This window comes from Bombyx mori, chromosome 10 (assembly GCF_030269925.1).
Source record: "Bombyx mori chromosome 10, ASM3026992v2".
Lineage (NCBI taxonomy): Eukaryota > Metazoa > Arthropoda > Insecta > Lepidoptera > Bombycidae > Bombyx > Bombyx mori.
Window position 1 is genome coordinate 5,184,574 of NC_085116.1, and position 21,036 is coordinate 5,205,609.

Sequence of the window (21,036 nt, forward strand, 5' to 3'; positions counted from 1 at the left end):
GTGGAAAATGTTCCCTAGGCTGTTCCTTGAAACCATTTGGAGATTTCCTCTTTCCAGGGCCCATCTGATATTAATCATGTTAGAAATCAAAATCTTGCGACCAAAGTCACATTTACGTAGACAACGCATGACTGGTTCGCGGTAAAAATAACCAAAATAGCAGTACGATGAGCCTTAACTACGCGTGACCAGTAATTAATTGACCAGAATTAAGTAGGTTTTTTTCTTTTTTTTTTCTATTAGCTTTGTTTTTCGTAATCACCCATAGGAGTTCTCGCCATAACGGCTATCCATCCCTTCGTGACGGTAGCTCTTATCCATGCGAGCTGAGAAGCCGTAATACCACCAGCAAAAATGTCATGACCGCCTATACCCCAACTAGCAGCCTTCGCATTTAACATAATATATAATTCGTGTAAACAGATTCCGTATGCATTTGTCCGTCAATTATTCTTAAACTGGGCCAGCATTTCAATGTGCACTCATCAACGATAGCTTGTCATAATTATTTAAACCCTGACCTATTATTTAAATTACCCGTATGCTTGTTTTCGTTACTTATATATTACTTTGCTGTGTTGGATGTTCAATTTAAAGCAATCTACATAAAAAATCACAACCAAAGCACTTTTGATAGACATAAATCAGAAAATTCGTTTTTTGAAATCAATTTAGAGTCAAAAATAATGTTGTGATGCTGCAGATAGAAAGCCATTGTTAATGATAATAAAACTGCAACTTCCACTGCCCATGCAGTGACTGAACCCTACTAATAGCATTTCACCAAATCTAGAGAGAGTACTCTGCTTTTGTGGAAAGAGCAGATTAAGTACGTGTGCAATCTCGAACTTAAGCTCTCGTACTTAAGAAAAACACGTGACACAATAAGGCTACGCGCGTGCCGGAAAGATACCGCCATTAGATTACTTGTAAATCCTACATTCATCAGACTTCGTCTAGATACGTGGAAATGTGTAGTTTTATCTAGTTGTTCTTGTCTTTAAAAGATACTTAGCTAATTAGAAAGGATAAGAGCAATTAAACGGAGCACAAAAACAACTAACAACACTAGCAAGTATCAAAGAAAACTAGATATATTGAAACTCAATGAAACCAAAAAAAAATTACTTGAAAATAAATGAACAAAATGTTGGAAACCTCTGCCACTAATATGCGTACCGATAACAAGATAGATCTCCACGTATGTTATATAAGAGCAAAAATGACATTAATACTAGCGCGCTGTCACCATGAACTTGTTTGTGAACTTTGTTTTCATTCTATTGAAGTGTTCGCTCTTACGGGCAGGTAAAATTGAGAATTTTTTTTTGTTACTATCTTTTTAGTAACGCTCAATATATTTTTCCACACATACATTTTTATTCCATTAAAATGTGAGCATTGACTGCTTGAAACTTCTTTCACTCAAATAAAATATACAAATCCACAGACTACATTCGTTGATATTAAAAACAGATAAATTGTATTTAGTTTGTTAAAGTTTTTAACATTTATAATCAATAATATATCCCCCTATCTTATAAATTGCTGTGGTGAGCTTGAGAAGTACATAGTTAGCCTGCTGGCTCAAGAAAAAATATGGTTAATTTGAATCTTATACCTTTAAACGAGCAACTCTTGTATATTAATATATATATAATCTGAATCTTGGAAACGGCTGCAACGATTTTCATAAAATTTAGTATACAGGGGATTTCGGGGGCGATAAATCGATCTAGCTACGATTTATTTTCAGTTGTTTTATTCATGTTGTTTTATTCGTGTTTTCAATAATCAACTCTTCCCGACATCTATTGGCGAATAATAATACTATTTTTCTTAATTGAGGGCAACTAACCGCTTTAAAGACACAACAAGATGGCGTTATAAAAAAAAAAACCGAGCAAGGCTCGGTCATCATCTAGTTCTAAACTTAAACGAAATCAGTCAGTTGCGGATACATTTCAATCAAATGTCAATTTATTTCGAATAAACATAAAAATTCAATTTATTATTTTGTTCATAGCCCTGACAATTTCAAATGAAGAATCTAAGGCCCCAGAAAATAGAATAATGGGTGGAATAAATGCAAAACCTCATGCACATCCGTACATCGTATCGTTGCAGATTAGATTTCTGTTTTTAAAATTGCATATTTGTGCAGGCACATTGCTTAACGAATATTGGGTAAGTTTTGATAAAACGAATTCACTAAATGTTAAATTTTATATCCTCCTCCTCCACGCGTCGTTTTCCTCATTACTGACTCCCCCGCTGAATCAGTTTCTCCCGAACGATTTCCCTCCATCTGCTGCGATCCTTAGCTTCATGAAGGGCTTTGTGGAAGTTGATGTTTAAAGAAGATCGTATTTGGTCCGACTATCTCGTGGGACTGCGTCCTCTGGGATGTTTGGCATCTACCTTTCCTGTCACCATCAGCTGTTCTAGATTGTGACCCTCTTTACGAGCAATATGTCCGAAGATTTCCAGGACTCTACGAAGGGTTTCTATAAGGCCTTCGTAGGGTTTATATCCATTATAATGAATGTAAAAATGTTTTTGTCTTTTCTCGCTCTCTTCTTTAACCTGTGTCCAGTCAATGCTGAGTCCAGGTCTCTTCGTGTACACTCTATTCTTTTCGGCCTCTTGCCTTTTGCATCAATATTGTGCTGGTCTTAATATAACCGATTTTTTTTAGTCGTAGATATAATTAACACTATTTTTGCTTTAACGACTGACGAGTCGTCCATGACCACGAAAACCGTAAAGTATTTGAAACGTCAGAAATAATATAATGAAAATAACAAAATTATAGATTAAACCATAAAAGTGGTTTTAATTTGTTTTAATAAATTTAAAATCTTGAAATAATGTTTGAAATGAATAAAGTTCCGTTTCTAAAATTGGTGGCGCCACATCATACAAATTCTTATACAGAAAACTATTTATAAATAATCTTCTCGGTTACATTTATTTGACAAAATTCAAAAAGCCTACCTATCAACAGATCCTGTCTGCCGCCCACTGTATTCCAAGTTTCTTTCTGATCAAATGGCTCCCGATGGAAGCCATTGCAGGATCAAATAATATCAATCATTTGGCACGAACAGCACAGATTGCCACAATTTCAAAAAGAATACCGCATCCGCTATTTACCAGGCAAGTACTGATTATTTAAAAAGGAAATTTTCAGGGAGTTCATGGAGAAAATTTGAGTAATTAGTTGATTCGAAGGGTGAGGCAGCCATTGTACTTTAAAAATGTGACTTAGAACTCGTGTCTCAAAGTGGGTCGCAGCATTTACGTTATTGATAGGCTTCGATAGGCGACAGCGACTTTTTTAATAACACAAAAACTAGCAATCGTCAACTCCATTACGTTTCGGTATTGTTGAAATCCCAACAATTAGGTAATTTGAATTAACTTATATTTGAATGAAGTCATGAATAATTATAAAGTAGGAATTTTACTGGTTGTAGGACCTCGTGTGAGTCCGCACGGATAGGTACCACCACTCTGCCTATTTCTGCCGTGAAGCAGTAATGCGTTTCGTTTTGAAGGGTGGGGCAGCCATTATCACTATACTGATATCTTAGAACTCATATCTCAAGCTGGGTGGCAGCATCTATTTTGTAGATGTCTATGGGCTCCGGTAACCTCTTAACAACAGGTGGGCTGTGAGCTCGTCCACCTATCTACGCAATAAAAAATTATATAGTTTTATTGGTCTTCATAAGCATCTCGTGGAGACAGGCAGTGCCTAGTGTGGAGAGTTTTAGCAAACTGTTATGTGTAAATGTTTCAAGGTTAATAAATAAATTATTATTACTATCTCTTGTATCTCATCATCCTACTCATTCTACTCGACTCCCTTAAAAAGATGCAACTAATTAAATAGCTCTTTATATTTCGAAATAGACTTAAATTTTAAGTCGTCATCGTTAAATCGTAATCTTATTTGCTTTTAGTGACATAGCACCTTATGATATAGCGATGCTTAAAACAAGCAAGCCTTTCACTTTCACAAAAGAAGTTAAACCCATAAATTTACCGGAAAACTCTCAACTTCGACACAAAGACCTTATTCTTGCCGGTTGGGGTGAACTCAGTGAGACGAGCATCATATTTTCTAACTCACCAAGTAAATTGCAGGAAGTGCGAGTGCAATACATCCCGTATAAAGGTAAACGCAATATTCTAATACATCAAATCAAATTTATTGCACCTCAAAATCACCGTGACGTTGTTGCTGTTTTTAGTGGTGGTAGGACCTCTTGTGAGCTCGCACGGGTTCGTACCACCACCCTGCCTATTTCTGCCGTGAAGCAGTAATGCGTTTCGGTTTGAAGAGCGGGGCAGCCGTTGTAAATATACTTGAGACCTTAGAACTTATATCTCAAGGTGTGTGGCGCATTTACGCTGTAGATGTTTATGGGCTCCAGTAACCACTTAACATCTTAGTGGGCTACGAGCTCATCCACCCATCTAAGCAAAAAAAAGGTTAACTTTACCACCGGCTCCAAAAAGAAGTCAGATTTATAAGAAGAACCGTCGAAATATACGGCCCTCCTGGTGGTGAACGGTAACCGAAGTTTGTGGACATCAGTAATCTGGGAACACAACTGGGCCCTGCCTATTCCATTTTATTATATTTCTTTTAAACGCTTTCTTCTCTATAGAAATTTAATTTTATTATTGTGCTTCCACTTTTTATCTCGGTAAAGAGAGAAAATAATAAATTTTTTAGGTCTAGTACTATGTAATTTCATTAATCTATCTATACAGTGATAAAAAAGAAACTTATGAAGGAAACCCTATAATTAGGATATTAATCCGATGTCTGTACTTAACCGACCCTTATAAATTTAATATAAAGAAACACTTTGATGACAATGTATACATGGTACAGGTACAGAGCATAATATTTATTAAAATACAAAACATGGCTATCCAAATATTGTCCAAAATAACGTACAATCAGAAGTCTTGAGTGCTATATTGACTAACAAAGAATACTAAATGATTACAGAATGTCACGAAGCTATGGAAAACCTTTTTGAAGACGATGTTAGTATTGAAGACATTGAAACTATGAAAGAAAACGTTCACATTTGTACGGGTCCATTAACGGGTGGAGTGGCAGCCTGCAGTGGAGATTCCGGCGGTCCACTTATTGAATACATATCTCATTATAACAGCGATAATGCAAAAAAGGAATTCAATTATGGTAATGACGTAAATAGTAAAGAAAATTCACGTAGAAGCCAAGATGGAAACGCCGATCATAAAACACCATATATAATCGGAATAGTTTCATGGGGATTCGTACCTTGTGGAGAACCAGGTGCACCCACAGTATTCACGAATGTTTCTCATTACATAGATTTCATTTATGATCATATCTACGAATGACAAATAAAAATAATGATCACATCAAAGTTTTTTATTTTACAAAACATAGATCTACACTCATAGGTAAATAGTTAGTTATATTAAATTTATAAAAATAAAAAATCAACCTTAAATTAGAATTCCTTACATTCGATCTAGTAATTCACATCACAAATATAATTATTTTATATTTGAGTATTTTTGAGTTGCACTAAAACCACTTAATTTTTTTTCAATTCTCAGAGTCCGATAAATTTAGAAGGTAAAATAAAATTGATATCACAATGATATCGTCATATATTAAGTTACATTTGTTTAGTTAAAGTAAAAGATGTATAGAATAACTTAAATTCACATCCATTCTTAAATATTACAAATTTCAGTAAAAACCGATTAAGGCACTTACTAATCATTCTCGAGCACAATAAATTATCAGTCTTTTGGTACTAATTAAGTAAAACATCGGGAGGTCTATAGCTGCCACACTTTGGTAATGAATCCACAATGGATGTGGGTAATGCCTGTGGAACGTTTATCAGGACTGCTGTGGGTAGAGACGAAACAGAACAAGCTCTACATTCGAGTAACCAACTACCTCCGCGGTTTAGTTTGATCCTGACTATTACGAAACCCTTATTAGGAACGGATATCGTGTCTTTGATAGGAGGGCTCTGTAGATTCCTGAAAATAAGTAAATAATTACGAAATAATAAAGATTTTATGAAATGTAAATAAATATCTGAAAATGCAAATTCTCTAGCGAATCTGTTTTATGGAATTTAATAATAATTTGAAATAAAACGGAGTGCCACATTTTTGACGCGTTTGTCTTTCTGTGATGGACGTTTGCTATACTTTATCAGACTTATACGAGTTATAAGGTCGTACACATAAAAAATATCCTAATTTTATTAGAGAAGATGATTGGCATTTTCCGAAAGCCCGAAATCCTCTTACGGTGAGACCTAACCCGTAAACAAACTAGCGTTTCTTTAATTCTGTTAGCTGTTTTTACTTGAAATACATACCTCATTAGTTTCCCCTCCTTGTCCAATTGAATAAACTTCTCTTTCGTCAAGGGATTTCCATCTTGGCTATGTCCCGTTGCTAGCACCTTCATGCCAAAACCGTGCATGTGGAAAGTATAGGATTCATCACTTCCATTTCCTAAAATTTAAGGAAGAACAAGTAAATAAATATTTCAAGTTAAACGATACTACCATTCAAATAATGGTTTACTTTTTTTTATTACTATTGGAGGCAAACGAGCTTACGGTAAGTTGCTACTGTTGCTCATTGATATCAGGAATGACTGAAGCACAGTCTAACCACTCCCTATTGATAAGACATGGTAATTTATGATATGGATCTTTATATGTATAAAGTCACATAGCTTGAAACGAAGATGCGAACCGACTATAAGACTTCAGGTATGGGCTACTACGTCCTCAATGACAACGGCTGAAATTTCCATGCAAATCGCTCCTCTGTGTTTGTGTTAAAAGGTCAAGTATCTGTCATGTTGATCTCTCAAGACGTCCTTTTTTATTGTTTAGATGGGTGGACGAGCTCACAGCCCACCTGGTGTTGTGATTACTGGAGCCCATAGACATCTACAACGAAAATGCGCCACCCACCTTGAGATATAAGTTCTAAGGTATCAAGTATAGTTAGAACGGCTGCCCTACCCATCAAACCGAAACGCATTACTGCTTCACGACAGAAATAGGCAGGGTAGTGGTACCTACCCGTACTCACAAGAGGTCCTACCACCACTAAATTCAACACCCACCTTCATTAATTAAAGCTATCTCCAACATATCTCCAACGACAGCTTCCACCGTCTGTATACATTGTATTTCCAATTGCTTGCTCTCATCCCCGACGTTACAAATCAAATTGTCTTTAATTTCCCGAGGCTTCAGTAAAATTGGAGCGTTCGGGTAAAGAAAACTCTTCTCATTTATTTGTACTACACCTTTGTCTTGAAGAACTGTGAACACGATTAGAATAATAGTAAGTATTACGATTTGTTTGAATTAAATAATTATTTATAAATTTAAATTAGAATAGTCACTAAATTTCTATAAATTAAACCAGTACATGAATTATTATAAACCACATATAATTAAGGTTTATTTTAAATTACTAAAATTACAAACACTTAATAATTATATCAAATTAATTATGCCAAGTGCTCGACGATTTGCGTTAGATATTTAATAAACATATTATAGATAAGTGAAGACATTTACAAAATATATAGTCGACATGATCTACAGGATCAAAAACAGCGTGTCTTGGTTTTTTTTTTGATTTATTTATTGCTTAGATGGGTGGACGAGCTCACAGCTTAGTGGTGGTTATTGAAGCCCATAGACATCCACAACGTAAATGCCGCCACCCACCTTGATATATGAGTTAAGGCCTCAGTAAGTTACAAAGGCTGCCCGCCCTTCAAACCGAAACTCATTATTGCTTCACGGCAGAAATAGGCGGGGTGTTGAAACCTAGCCGTGCGGACTCATAAGAGGTCCTACCACCACTAATAACGCAAATTATAATTTTGCAGGTTTGATTTTTATTACACGATGTTATTCCTTCACCGTGGAAGTCAATCGTGAACATTTGTTAAGTACGTATTTCATTAGAAAAATTGGTACCCGCCTGCGGGCTTCGAACACCGGTGCATCGCTAGATACGAGTGCACCGGACATATCATCCTTTAGGCCACGACGACTTCAACGAAGTGACTAAGCCGAGACTAAAATCTCGCAGGCAGGTACCAATTTGTCTATAGAAATACGTACTAATGTTCACAACGATGACACACGAAGATTTTATATTTGTGTTATTTCTGATAATACGCCTAAATGTGAGCCAGCACGGGGTAAATGCATCTCACGCTTTTTTAAGGCGAAGTAGTTTTGCGTTTCATTTTGTTAGACGAGAAAGCTATTATAGAATACAATTGAAACTTCGATTTTATGTTTCAAGGAGATGGCGTCTTTCGTGTTGGAACCATTTAACATCTGGTAGGCCGTGAACTTCTTCACCCCTTAAGCGCAATAGAAAATGCCAAACATTAGTTTTAAGAACACTAAACTTAAAAACTTTGATATAATTAATGAACGCGCTAATTTATGCACCAAGAGTTCTAATCCTCGTTTAATAAAACACTGCAGTCAATAAACTTACATAGTGGAGCTGGATAGTAAGCCTTCTTTGGAATAGCATCACTGATGTATCTGAAATCATTTTCCTCTTTAACAGGCTTCTTTCTGTCAATCGATAAATAGATCGATTTAATATCGGAACTGAAAGAATCGTCGCGAATCGATTCCAGTGCTTGTCCATTTAACGCTGGCGTATTTTCATCCAATTCGGTGTCTTGCAATTTTTCATCCTGAAAAACAGCAATAGAAGATGTATCACATATTTTCTGAATGTAATTTTATGTGGGTTCACGAGTGCTCATAGGTGTGGTGGTGTCGTCCTAGAGTAGCACTCTACCTCTGTCCGTAGCTACGCCGTGAAAAGCGAATATCGGATTCAACGGAAAATTGATAACAACGTTCTCTAAGTACCAACGAACTGCTATTGCCAACCGGAATTGGTGATATGGCGTATTGTAAGCCTAGGCAGGTATCTGGTACCGGATACCATGGACTATTCCTGTCGCAAAACAGTCTTGCATTATTCATTGAAGGGTGAGACGACTGGTGCGGTAAATAAAATAAAAAATTCGACCTCAAATCTCAAGATGAGTGGAGGCATTCAAGCAGTTAGTTATATCTAATATGTCTATGGGCTATGATCAAAACTTTTGGTATATATGAGTGTAAGACAATCGTATATCAATATTAATCTCCTCCTTGCGTCGTATTCGTCACTGCTGAGTGAGGGTCGTGACCACCATTTTGTATCGCCTTCGCATGTACGATCTTTCTATATGAATACATAATAACAAAAAAAAGCTTTCGAAAAATCGAGTCCATACTTAATCACTAGCTAATATTATTTTTTTAATGTAATTGATACAACACGATTAATGCGTTCCAATTTTGTGCATCATGAAACGACAAATAAGTTTGACAATATGTTTGCTTAGACATGATGACGACTTGGGGTGGACGAGCTTTCTGCCTAACTGGTGTTAGATGGTTACCTGAGCCCAAAGATATCAACAAAATAAATGCCTTTTTTCAACGCTGGGGAATCCCTTTACGGATACCAGGTCCCAGGATACTACGCTCGAAGCATCCGCCCCGCAGAACCAACTACCGACTAAGCCCTATCAAGCTCCACCACACCAGCTAACGAAACCAATAGTACCGCATAGTGCGCACCGAAAGTCCACCTTCACCGGTACCCGTCCTAATGAAAGGACGGGATTTCATTCCCAGGAAAATTCCGAAGGATGCCGTCTCGGGACGGAATGGACACACCTTGGGTGGCACACAGGGGAGACCTTGTACCCCCTTTTGTGCCCGTCAGCCTCACGACAGACAAGACGACAACCCTCAAAGAGAGATCTCACCCCAGCAACGCGATTATAAATACCACCACCTACCCGTGCGGACTCACAAGAAGTCGTACCATTTTGCGTGTTTGATTTTTATTACACGGCGTTATTACATTGCCGTGGAAGTCAATCGTGAGTATTTGTTAAGTACGTATCTCATTAGAAAAATGAGTACCCGCCTACGAGATTCGAACACCGTTGCATCGCATGATACAAGTGCACCGAGCGTTTTATCCTCTAGGCCACGATGACTTCAAATTTCTTTCACAAATCAAATCAAAGTATTACATGGCTTTCTTTCTCTCTACCTACAATTCCACAATAAAAAGCCAACCTGATTTTGTAACATAGAAGTATAGTTGAATCCAGAGTATATGAGCATAGATTTGCTACTGAGTCCGCCACAGACTCCTTGTCCGCTGATTCTTATCCAGTATCCGTTGCTTGGCTGGTCTGCTCTAACCACGACATCCATGCGTTCACCTGAAATAATACATTAAAATATATAGTCAAACGGCTGTAAAAAACGAATAGGTTGCATTGAAAATAACACTGAGCTAAAATAACTTAAAGTAACCAGAGAGATGTAGTGAGTGATCAATTGTCTGAGCACCTGGACATGAGGTTGAGCGACGTACTTCACTGTATCACTGACCGACATAAGTGTCACAAATCACAAAAAAAGGTTGTGACCTTGTGGGGGCGCATCACGATGCTCAGCAATAAGCGATAAGTTGAAGGAGGAGGAAGATTTTTTAAGATTAAACTGCTTTGGTACAATGCTTATGTATCTTGTTCCTTCGAACCTAAAGGCAATAGCAGAAAGCATAGCTCCAAGGTGGTACAAAGCGGGTTTACAACATGCCTTACCACTACCTAAGATAAGATACAAGAGAAAAGATTATGATTAAATTTACGGAGTTAGGTTACAGTGTTAGACTGACCATAACTGCAAACGGGAGTAGAAATAAATGACCTCGAGGAATTTTATACTATTGTTACGCCGGTAAGAGTAACGCCATCTATCGCCGAATAGTCGAACGAATATCGAAGGACCCAGTAGCACCTAGAACGCTAGGTAACTACAACGCCATCTATTGTCAGATAGCGGAAACACAATACTAGAGATGTGTGGAATGTTCTCGATAATTCTTGGGATGTGATATCGGCTATAAAAGCGATGCAGAGCCAGCAACGCAGTCAGTTAGTAATCGGAACTACTCGAAGCGAAACTGCGAACGGATCACCTGAAGCGAAGCGGGAGAAGCGAATTGAAAGTTTTAAAGTGTTTGTAAAGTGTTTTAAGTGTTCTAAGTGTTGAATATAGTATTCACTTGTGCTTTGGTAGAACTCTTTATTTATCCCGAACCCCAGCGCGTAACAATATCCATCACAATTTCATGATGAATTGCCGAATTAATAAACCTCCTCTGACTTTAAAGTTTTTTTATTTTTATTTCTTAGATGGCTGGATGAGCTCACGGCCCACCTGGTGTTAAGTGGTTACTGGAGCCCATAGACATCCACAACGTAAATGCGCCACCCACCTTGAGATACAAGTTCTAAGGTCTCAAGTAGTTACAGTAGTGATGTTAAAGTAAGTGCCGCGAAAAGCATCAGTACGTTTTAGAGAAAATATCACTAGGCACCAAACACTAGGCAAATGGTTGGGCACAATGAGATAGTCCGCATAATAAAAGATTCTGAATTTGTTACAATTTGGAATATACTGTTTGAAATAATAAGGTCAATTTCGATTGGACTGCTTACAAAGTTTGAAGAAATGTACATAATTTATATTTTACTACTACTAAAAATAAATTACTTTCAAATAAGATTTTCAGCACATCTTTAACTTTGATCACGAAGTGAGTATAATGTGTCATACAATCGAATAAAATATAATAATATCTTACAAAATATTTACATATTTCGTATATTTTAAACATATAAAATCTAGGTTAGCTGTTGCATGTCGTGATGACCTTGCGAGATTATAATCGTAATTATTTCGCTTTTAAAGAAATCGTATTAATTAATTATTGTTCGATGTTTGTTTTTGGTCAGATTATCTTAACCTGGCGACATCCACCAAATCGAACTTCTACTCTCAAGCGCTAGAGTTAAATTATCCTACGACTGAAAGGCCCAATAGCTGTGGGCCGGCTCAGCGTCCTGCAGTGGCAAGGTGAAAGATATTCTCCAAAATAACTCCAATACAAAACGCTTCAACCTGCTCCGCGGCTGCCTCGAATGTTTTACATTTCATCTAAAGTTATCGTTTCAATTCCAACATGCCCTCCAATCCGTAAGCTGAAGTACGGCAATTTCATCATTTTTTTTATTGCTTACAGGCCACCTGGTGTTAAGTGGTTACTAGAGCCCGTAGACATTTACAACGTAAATGCGCCATCCACCTTGAGATATAAGCTCTAAGGTCTCAAGTATAGTTACAACGGCTGCCCCGCCCTTCAAACCGAAACGCGTTACTGCTTCACGGCAGTTATAGGCTCCTGACTTATCTAAGAAAAGTCGTAAATCAAACCAGAATTTTGGATATGAAGATCATCTAACGGCCCGTCCCAATTGAGTCACCGTGCTCATTCATCTGTCATTAATGTTCTGTCTTACTGGGTAGAATAACTGCTGTAGCAATGCCGTTGAGAATCATTGCCGATTCAGAGACATTTAAAGATTGAATGTCAAGGTTTATAGCACAGTTAGCATACAAGAAACACTGTGTGAATTTCGCGTCAGTCCCGATCCTCCCGATCCATTAACTCTGCTTTTATGTACCACAAGAACCGGTCACCGTCCTCGTCGAAACCGTCACTTGCTATGAAGGACTCGACGAGCGAATTAGCCCATAGACACAGCCCACTGAGTTTCTCGCCGGATCTTGTCAGTGGGTCGCGTTTCCGATCCGGTGGTAGATTCTGCGAAGCACTGCTCTTGCTAGGGCCAGTGTTAGCAACACTCCCGGTTTGAGTCCCGTGAGCTCCACCTACGTGTTAGGGTGAAGCTGAAATAGCCTCTCAAGGCTATCAGCTTAGATAGGGGAAAAAACAAGTGTGAATTTCAATAATCACTGTAAATCCCACTACCGGAAAACTAAATTTATTTTCCGCCCCAACATACGAAGTAGCACAAAAACACAACGTTGGTAAATAATTAACCAAAACTGTTTGCATTCTTCAAAAGTAAGAGCAAACAGTTTATTTCAAAATTAACATTGAAAATGACATTGAACTGTGAATTCTTTTTTTTTTAATTATAATGGCCAATTAACATATTCCGTTTTATTTATTAGCATGTGCGTAATTCATTTAAATAATTAAACTTGTTTCTTGAATTGGGTAAAGTAAAGAACTCTATTTTAGTGCAAAAGTAAACTGTTTACAATCTTTTCAGCTAAAGACCTGCATTTTTGGGAACCAATACGCTAACTAAAACTTTAGTTGATTGTCGTATTTATTATCATATTAGACTTAATGAAGAAAAGTTGTTACTGGTGGTAGGACGTCTTGTGAGTCTGCACGGGTAGGTACCACCACCCTGCCTATTTCTGCCGTGAAGCAGTAATGTGTTTCAGTCTGAAGGGTAGGGCAGCCGTTGTAACTATACTAAGATCTTAGAACTTATATCTAAGGGTATAAATGTAAGGGTGGGTGGCGTATTTACGTTGTAGATGTCTATGGGCTCCAGTAACCACTTAACACCAGGTGTGCTGTGAGCTCGTTCACACATCAAAGCAATAAAAAATTAAATAAAAGTACGATAGTTGTATTTAAATCAACTAACAGATTTTACTGATAGAATAGTTTAAAGTTTTAGTAGAGATCCTCTCTTAGTAGAGATGCTCGATTCCATTACAAATGAAAAAACTGTGAGTAAGGTAAATGATCACACAACGATTGCTTGATCATTTTAATTCCTAATAATAAAGATGCAATATCGAAAATTACTTTCAAATATTACATTAGTCGTGCCTTGCGGTTGGTTTCACCTGCGCTCAATTTTAAATCCAGAATGTATGCAACGCGTTTTGATATTCCCGGCTTAGCAAAGCTTACACCACTCCCTCTTCCATAAACTACCAGTCAATTTGTAGATTTTTTGGTGTGTAAATTCACGACTCGTCAAACACACTTGATTGAGTGACAAACATACAAACTTTCACATGTAAAATATACTAATATATAATATAAACCGAGAGTCTTAAGCTCAATTCCCAAGTCAGTCAAATTAATAAGTCAATTTGCTCTTTGTGGGAAATATATAGATTATATTTAAAGGTATTTAATTATATTTTTCAGTCTCTGTTTCGCAACTACAAAGAACCCTAGTTGGGGGCCAGATGACAAGTCACACTTGTCCCCATTTATTATTTTTATTTCAACCCACAGACATCCACTCCTGGCAATGGGCCTCCCCAAGGCTCGCCGCAATAACAGTTCCAGCGCAAGGTACTCGGTACTCAACTAATTACTGTTAGCAGACGGTCACATCATGATTATCTCTTTTATTTTTCTCCACCTTATCCCACTAGGTAGGGTCGGCACAGTTAATTTTTTCTTCCATTTTCTTCTATCAGCCGTCATCTCAACACTCACTCCTCTCATATCGTCATTCACACACTCCATCCACGTCTTCTTCAGTCGACCTCTTCCCCCTCTACCTTGCACTATCATTTCCATACATCTCCTAGTCACATGCATCTTCTATCTGCGCATCACATGTCCATACCACGCTAACCGTCCGCTCATCATGATTCCCGCAATTCTTAGGAGTTCGTCGGCCCACATCACGATAGACCTACTCAGGCTGCGCTTTCCAGTACGCAATCTCCATACGAGAACTTTTCAGCGCCAGCAGTAATTGTGTGCAGTGCAGTGTTCTTCGAGCAATTTGCTCGGCCCAATACCAAATCAGTCTGGCAAGATCTTGTTATTGTATAATAACATCCATATCCATTATTCTGTTATACGTAGGTACTACCACACTGCCTATTTCTTCATTTCGGTTTTGAAGCTGAACTAGTCGTTGTACTGTAAAGACTGAGTCTTAGAACTCATGTCTCAAGATGGCATTGTAGGCATTACTTAAAGATTCAGCATTTCGTAGACACCAACCTCGTCTTTTTCGCTGACCACTTACACCAGGTGGGCCGTGAGCTCGTCGCCCCATATTAGCAACAAAAAATAATAAATACATACATACATATTTACTAACAATCACGCCACGTTAACTGGTCCCGTGATAAGTTCGTAAAGAACTTGTGTTACAGGTACCAGATAACGGAAATAAATGTAAGATTTTTATTATACACGTACATATATTTAATATACATCCATAACCCTGGAAAAGACATTTATATTTATCATACAAATATCTTCCCTTGGCGGGATTCGAACCCGCGACCCCCTTGTATAGTGACCATATCACTTACCACTACACCAGACGGTCGTTAAAACCGTTAAAAACATATGCTCACGAATAATTTATAATTCACTTAACCAGATAGAACGTGCGTGTTTCTTTACGTACTATCATAGCCAGGATAGAATAAACTTAATGTGAGCTACAAATTTCCAGTACTAAAAGTGAAATTAAAATGAAACCGGTTCTCAGTCGACCTTAAACTTAAGCTGCGGACTAGCGCGTGAATCGGTTGCCTTTCTCCTCTCTCGCAATTACAGAGAAAATAATAACAATTTTAAAAATGACTGTTGTTTCCGTTAGGCTTTGCAATATTCCTATTTTTTATTGCAGTAGATTGGTGGACGAAGTCCCATCCCGCCAGGTATTACGTGAGTATCAGGGTTTAAAGGCGACGTTAATGTAGACGAAATACTAAATCTCTGAATATTACCACAGATTACTACCCTAGTACTTATTAGGCTTTCTTACGACACGTGTTCCTTGCACTTTCCTGCCGCCAAGCAATAATGTATTCCAACTTGAACAGTAAAAATTGAGATTTAAGCTTGATGTCACAAGCTGGGTGGCCCATTCGTTTTCTGAACTCTATGGGCCCTGGATGAGGTATAAACGATCTAAATTGCGGTACCTACCCTTGCGGTCTTACAATATGTCATTCTTAGAAGCTACTCAATACCAGACGAGCTAACCCGAAGCAAAATAAAATTCTTAAACCTATAATAATTAATTACTTTAGCAAAACTGATTGACAAAGTCAATTCTACTCTTAGAAAGTTGTGATAGAAAGGTCGCAATGTATCGAAGAATTAAACACGTAACAAAAAGTACTGATGTGGTTGAAATGTGCTCTTAATAGTGCGTCTTATGCAATATTTTCTAATTTACACTCACCGGTTGCATCATAGACACAAAAAACATGACTATACTATTTTATGTAGTTCCAAATTGAATGAAATCACGTATCAGATTTACACTTTGTTTTCCACGCCGAGCAATGACGGCATGCTGTTTAAGCAGTGCGTTAAAAATTAACATATTAATATATTTCGGTAATACGCGAGGACAGTTAATTACAACATAAAATAATGTTTTTCATGCTACACATTATTCGAGGGTTTAGAAATCACGACAAAATAATTAGTTAATTAATAAATACTCTGTGAAACTCTTTGTGAATCTGGGTCATGAAGCTATGTTAACAAAACAAAGTATGTATTATACTTAGCTAATTCTTAACCTTAACATACCGAGAAAACTAATGCCGCATGACGCATTTTTTGATCATAATATTTTGATGTTAGTTTTCAAAGTAATCTACATCTAGTTTAGACTTCGGTGTTCCATAATTTATGATAAAATATGGAAGCAGTTTACTTATTAACCCTTAAAACTGTTAAACTTCTATTATACCTTCTATCATATATCTTCTATTATGTATATTCTATTATATCTTCTATTATATCAATCAAATCATTTTTTGATTCATTAAAAAATGAATTTCTGCGTGTTTCTTTGCTAGTGATTTTACATGCGGAACCTTTACCGTACTCCCAGAGGTCTGTGTTGACGAAAACAAAATACGCTTGTACTTAGACATTGTAAATGTAACTTACCCGGATACAGTTGAACCTTTCTCGTGGATACAGGCTTGACTGGTTCTCCGTCGGTGGCAATGATCACAACATCGTGTTTATCAATGCTCATTACAATGGGACATTCAATAGCAATTGCGTTAATAAGCCTCAATCTGTACGCGTAGTCTGGTAGTACGAAGAATCTGAAAAAAGCCAATTGTGTAGAGAAAGAGAAATCAGAAAAAATTTAAAAGTCGTTACTCGTCTAAACTTTAAGTCAAAGAGTATTGAACAAAATCCTCAAAAACATCATGCCAAAGTTTGTTGTTGGATTTTTTATTGCCTTTGGAGGCAGACGAGCATAATAGGCCCTTCTAATGGTGAATTGTTACTGTCGGTCTTGGATGTTAGCAACGCCAGGTACAAAGCCAAGCCGCTGCCTATACTTTTGCTGGACTTTCACTCAACAACAAAGATACACATTAGTTTCTGATATATTTAAATAGTTAACACGCATGGAAATAATATTACTTTTATAAAACACAAATTTACACGTATTTTATTCTTTAAATTAATAATAAGAACAAGGCGGGTGATAGTATAGAGCATGTTCAGTAGTTTAATGAACATATTTTACTATAATACGTACTTAGAACTTTCTTCATTGCCATTCACAATTAGAGAATACGGTTTCAAACGACTTAAGTCTTCGAGATTCCCGGTAATGAAGTGATCGAATTTGGCGGCAATAAGAACCGTTGTTTCTTCGCTCCTGTCATAATCATACAAATTCGAATGAGCCTCCAGAGGTTGAGGTTGATTGACTATCAGAGACCCGTACAGTCCATCGCTTTGATGAGTAACTGGAAAAAGAAATAGACAGAACTGGAAATAGATTGATAATGGCAACTCTAAAACCCGACAATTCGTTTATGCTGATCTATGTTCAATCACTAAAAATATAAAAGGTACAAATAATGATTCATTATATACAAATGAATCGAAAGCCTTATGCATATCTAGATACGGACTGGTGGGTTTTGATGAAACTTCTTGTGTTCACAAAACTGGAGCCAGAATGAACTAAAAATTCACATTTTTTCCCTGCACTAGCTGACCCCGCAGACTTGGTAGTGCCTCATCGATAAATCAAAAGACCTAAACTTTTGTATAAAATAAACTTAAAACAAAGAAAAGGAATCCGTCCGACGGGAGACACATCAAAGGGAAAACAAAATTGTTAGTTTTATTTAATTCCGAGCATTTTCATATTTAACTACCTTTTAAACCTTCTCTGGACTTCCAATAATACAAATAATTCAAGACCAAAATTAGCCAAATCGGTCCAGCCGTTCTCGAGTTTTAACGAGACTAACGAACAGCAATTCATTTTTAAATATATAGATAGATAATAATAATAATAATCTGTATAAGCTGAGCTCTCATTTTAACTAAACGTACTTCCAGATGCTGACCAGACATACCAGTTGTTTTATTTATTCTAAACTAGCAACCCACCCTCGCTTCGCTTCGGAAACTGTAATTTATTATTGATTTCAATGACTATATTATAATGGATGTTATTATACATACAAACCTTCCTCTTCAATCACTCTATCTATTAAAAAAACCGCATCAAAATCCGTTGCGTAGTTTTAAAGATTTAAGCATACATAGGGGCAGATACTGGGACAGAAAAAACGAATTTGTTTTATACTATGTAGTGATTAACGCGGACGAAGCCATGCTATTCGATCGTGCTAACGAGCATAGAAATTAACGTAGATATCATTATAATGTACTGATATGACGTATTTTGTTTACCTAATGTTTCATTTAATTGTATGAAAATGCCGGTAGTATTAAAGTCGTAAAACTACGGAGAGTTGTGCTTAACTATTTTCGACCAGAAATTTTTAGTTTTTTTTTATTGCTTAGATGGGTAGACGAGCTCACAGCCCACCTGGTGTTAAGTGGTTACTGAAGCCCATAGACATCTACAACGTCAATTCGCCATCCATCTTGAGATATAAGTTCTAAGGTCTCAGTATGAGTGGCGGCATTCAAATCGTAGTATGAATGGGTCACGACGTGGACACTGTGGACTTCTTCTGGTTTTCTAAAGGTGTAACAAGAATACTTACTACTGCCTTATTTCGTTGGAGAAGAATTAAAGAACTACCATTACCTGAGTCTGCATGATAGAAGAAAGTACCAGGAGACGAAGCCCTGAAAGCGTATTTGTATGTCATTCCGTAACTTATGGGACATTGTGTTATCATAGGAACACCATCCATATAAGGTGTTCCTTTTTGTTCTATACCATACCAATGAATCGCTAGATCCTGGCCCGGGATTCTGTTGGTCACTTCCACTATTATTATATCATTGACGCAAGCGACAATTGGAGGTCCCGGGATTAATCCATTCATGGTTAGTGCAGGAGTTCCATCTTCCATTATGGATGGTTCGATATTAATTTTGTACTGACATCGTCTCGGTTTCACGTTGAACTTGCAAGGTCGGTGACACGATCGATCTACATAATTAATATATAAATTAAAAACTTAAACAATCAGCTCAAAATGTACACATACTATAATATACTTTATAAGATTATGTTAATTCATTCCAAAAAAATAAGCTTTGTAGACTATCATATATTATATTTGTAGTTAAACTAGAAATTGAATTACAAACAAACCCGTATTCTTGGTGGTGTCTTCAAAAAGGAGGTTCGTCGCCATCGGAGCGAAACTCTCCAACGATGCTTTTCCATTATTACTGATGTTAATAAAAATAAATAAACAAAAAATAAACACTTTCATTATGGGCACAACACTACGCCTTTCTAACGAATTGACGTAAAAACATTACATTAAACACGAGTGATTCTCGGTGTGAGCCGAGGCAAACTGGCTTGAGCCCACAGAACACTATTACTTCTAGCGAAGCTTGAGCCTCCGCGCTGTTTCTCTGCCACAGAAACCAAATTCAGCTCTTTCACTTAACGTTTCCTCAGTAAGTATCGCGTATTGAAATATTGTTGGAAATTTAACAGTTGTGGTAATGGTTCACAGGTTGTTTTACAGTCATTTTAAATATATAGCATATCTGACAAATCCTAGCTAAAACAACTTTTACTTGCTTCCGCATTCAAACTGATTTGGAATTCAAAGCACGAGGACTTTTGAGACCTATAAAAAACAAAGAAGAGTAGCACTAAATGTTATATTAATCCTCTTTGTGCTATTTAATTGAATTTTTTTTTTGATAATCTGCGTTTTATTCCGAAAATGAATTGAATGAGGACTTTTTGGCGGGAACGCGAGGAGTGAAGTTGTGTGATTTGTTTTATTTTGTCTATTTAGTGTTTCTTCAGGTTTAAATGTGTAATAATGGTGGTTTATTAACTGTTTAATATCTGTGAAAGTGCACAAATGTGGGAAAATGAAACAAAGCTGCTGGACGTAACTTCTCAGGTTCCTCCAAAAAGTCCACTGAAAAAATCTCAGTAAATGACCACCATTTTACTGCGATTATATTTCATCCCATATCATTTAATTTCATTAAATTTCATTCCAGTTGATTAATGTCTCAAATTAATCATCTTCATTTCATTTCACTCCATATTATCATTTTTCATAAAATTAAGAATATAAAGTAAAATAAGACATGACTTAAAGGTCTTAGTTACCAGGTCATAAAATCTCTTAAAAAAAAAAAAAAAAAAAGAATTGAATGACAATCTGTTGACAGACTGCTTTATTATGAATGACAGCCGGCAAGTCTGCAACCCAAATTGTCCAAAAGTCACATTGCCGGCTTTGATAATAGTCGACTCATATATCGTATCTGACAAATCCTAGCTAAAACAATTTTACTTGCTTCCGCATTCAAACTGATTTGGAATTCAAAGCACGAGGTCGTTTGAGGCCTATAAAAAACAAAGAAGAGTAGCACTAAATGTTATATTAATCCTCTTTGTGCTATTTAATTGAATTTTTTTTTTGATAATCTGCGTTTTATTCCGAAAATGAATTGAATGACAATCTGTTGACAGACTGCTTTATTATGAATGACAGCCGGCAAGTCTGCAACCCC

General features: G+C 36.9%; 2 protein-coding genes across 3 annotated transcripts; one reads left to right on the top strand and one right to left on the bottom strand.

The window, feature by feature from the left end:
• Positions 1 to 1,224: 1,224 nt before the first annotated feature.
• Positions 1,225 to 5,438, top strand: LOC101736371 (trypsin-1). The gene is made up of 5 exons (XM_038013447.2): positions 1,225 to 1,308; positions 2,027 to 2,187; positions 3,008 to 3,159; positions 3,969 to 4,183; positions 5,030 to 5,438. Exons 1-5 carry the CDS (start codon positions 1,251 to 1,253, stop codon positions 5,410 to 5,412), a joined length of 969 nt encoding a protein of 322 aa, XP_037869375.1. The 5' UTR covers positions 1,225 to 1,250; the 3' UTR covers positions 5,413 to 5,438.
• LOC101739043 (uncharacterized) lies at positions 5,429 to 20,684 on the bottom strand. 2 transcript variants are annotated; one of them, XM_038013446.2, is made up of 10 exons: positions 19,637 to 20,215; positions 19,261 to 19,471; positions 19,121 to 19,161; positions 17,582 to 17,795; positions 16,972 to 17,135; positions 10,251 to 10,399; positions 8,590 to 8,797; positions 7,184 to 7,384; positions 6,420 to 6,558; positions 5,429 to 6,072 (listed from the first exon to the last, which is right to left on the bottom strand). In XM_038013446.2, exons 1-10 carry the CDS (start codon positions 19,758 to 19,760, stop codon positions 5,838 to 5,840), a joined length of 1,686 nt encoding a protein of 561 aa, XP_037869374.1. In that variant the 5' UTR covers positions 19,761 to 20,215; the 3' UTR covers positions 5,429 to 5,837. The 2 variants fall into 2 exon arrangements, with proteins under 2 accessions (XP_037869374.1, XP_037869373.1); XM_038013445.2 differs by having other exon boundaries at positions 19,121 to 19,471; positions 19,637 to 20,684.
• Positions 20,685 to 21,036: the final 352 nt, after the last annotated feature.

What these genes read in the sequence shown, in the direction of transcription:
- LOC101739043 (XM_038013445.2), bottom strand. Translation starts at nt 19,760, where the DNA reads ATGAAAGTGTTTATTTTTTGTTTATTTATTTTTATTAACATCAGTAAT. An exon ending in AAAGGTTCAACTGTATCCGG is followed by an intron (nt 10,400 to 16,971) that starts GTAAGTTACATT and finishes GTATTATTTCAG; the next exon opens with GTGAACGCATGGATGTCGTG. An exon ending in GATAGCTTTAATTAATGAAG is followed by an intron (nt 6,559 to 7,183) that starts GTGGGTGTTGAA and finishes CTTAAATTTTAG; the next exon opens with GAAATGGAAGTGATGAATCC.
- LOC101736371 (XM_038013447.2), top strand. Translation starts at nt 1,251, where the DNA reads ATGAACTTGTTTGTGAACTTTGTTTTCATTCTATTGAAGTGTTCGCTC. An exon ending in GTGTTCGCTCTTACGGGCAG is followed by an intron (nt 1,309 to 2,026) that starts GTAAAATTGAGA and finishes TTTTGTTCATAG; the next exon opens with CCCTGACAATTTCAAATGAA. An exon ending in CATTGCTTAACGAATATTGG is followed by an intron (nt 2,188 to 3,007) that starts GTAAGTTTTGAT and finishes ACCTATCAACAG; the next exon opens with ATCCTGTCTGCCGCCCACTG.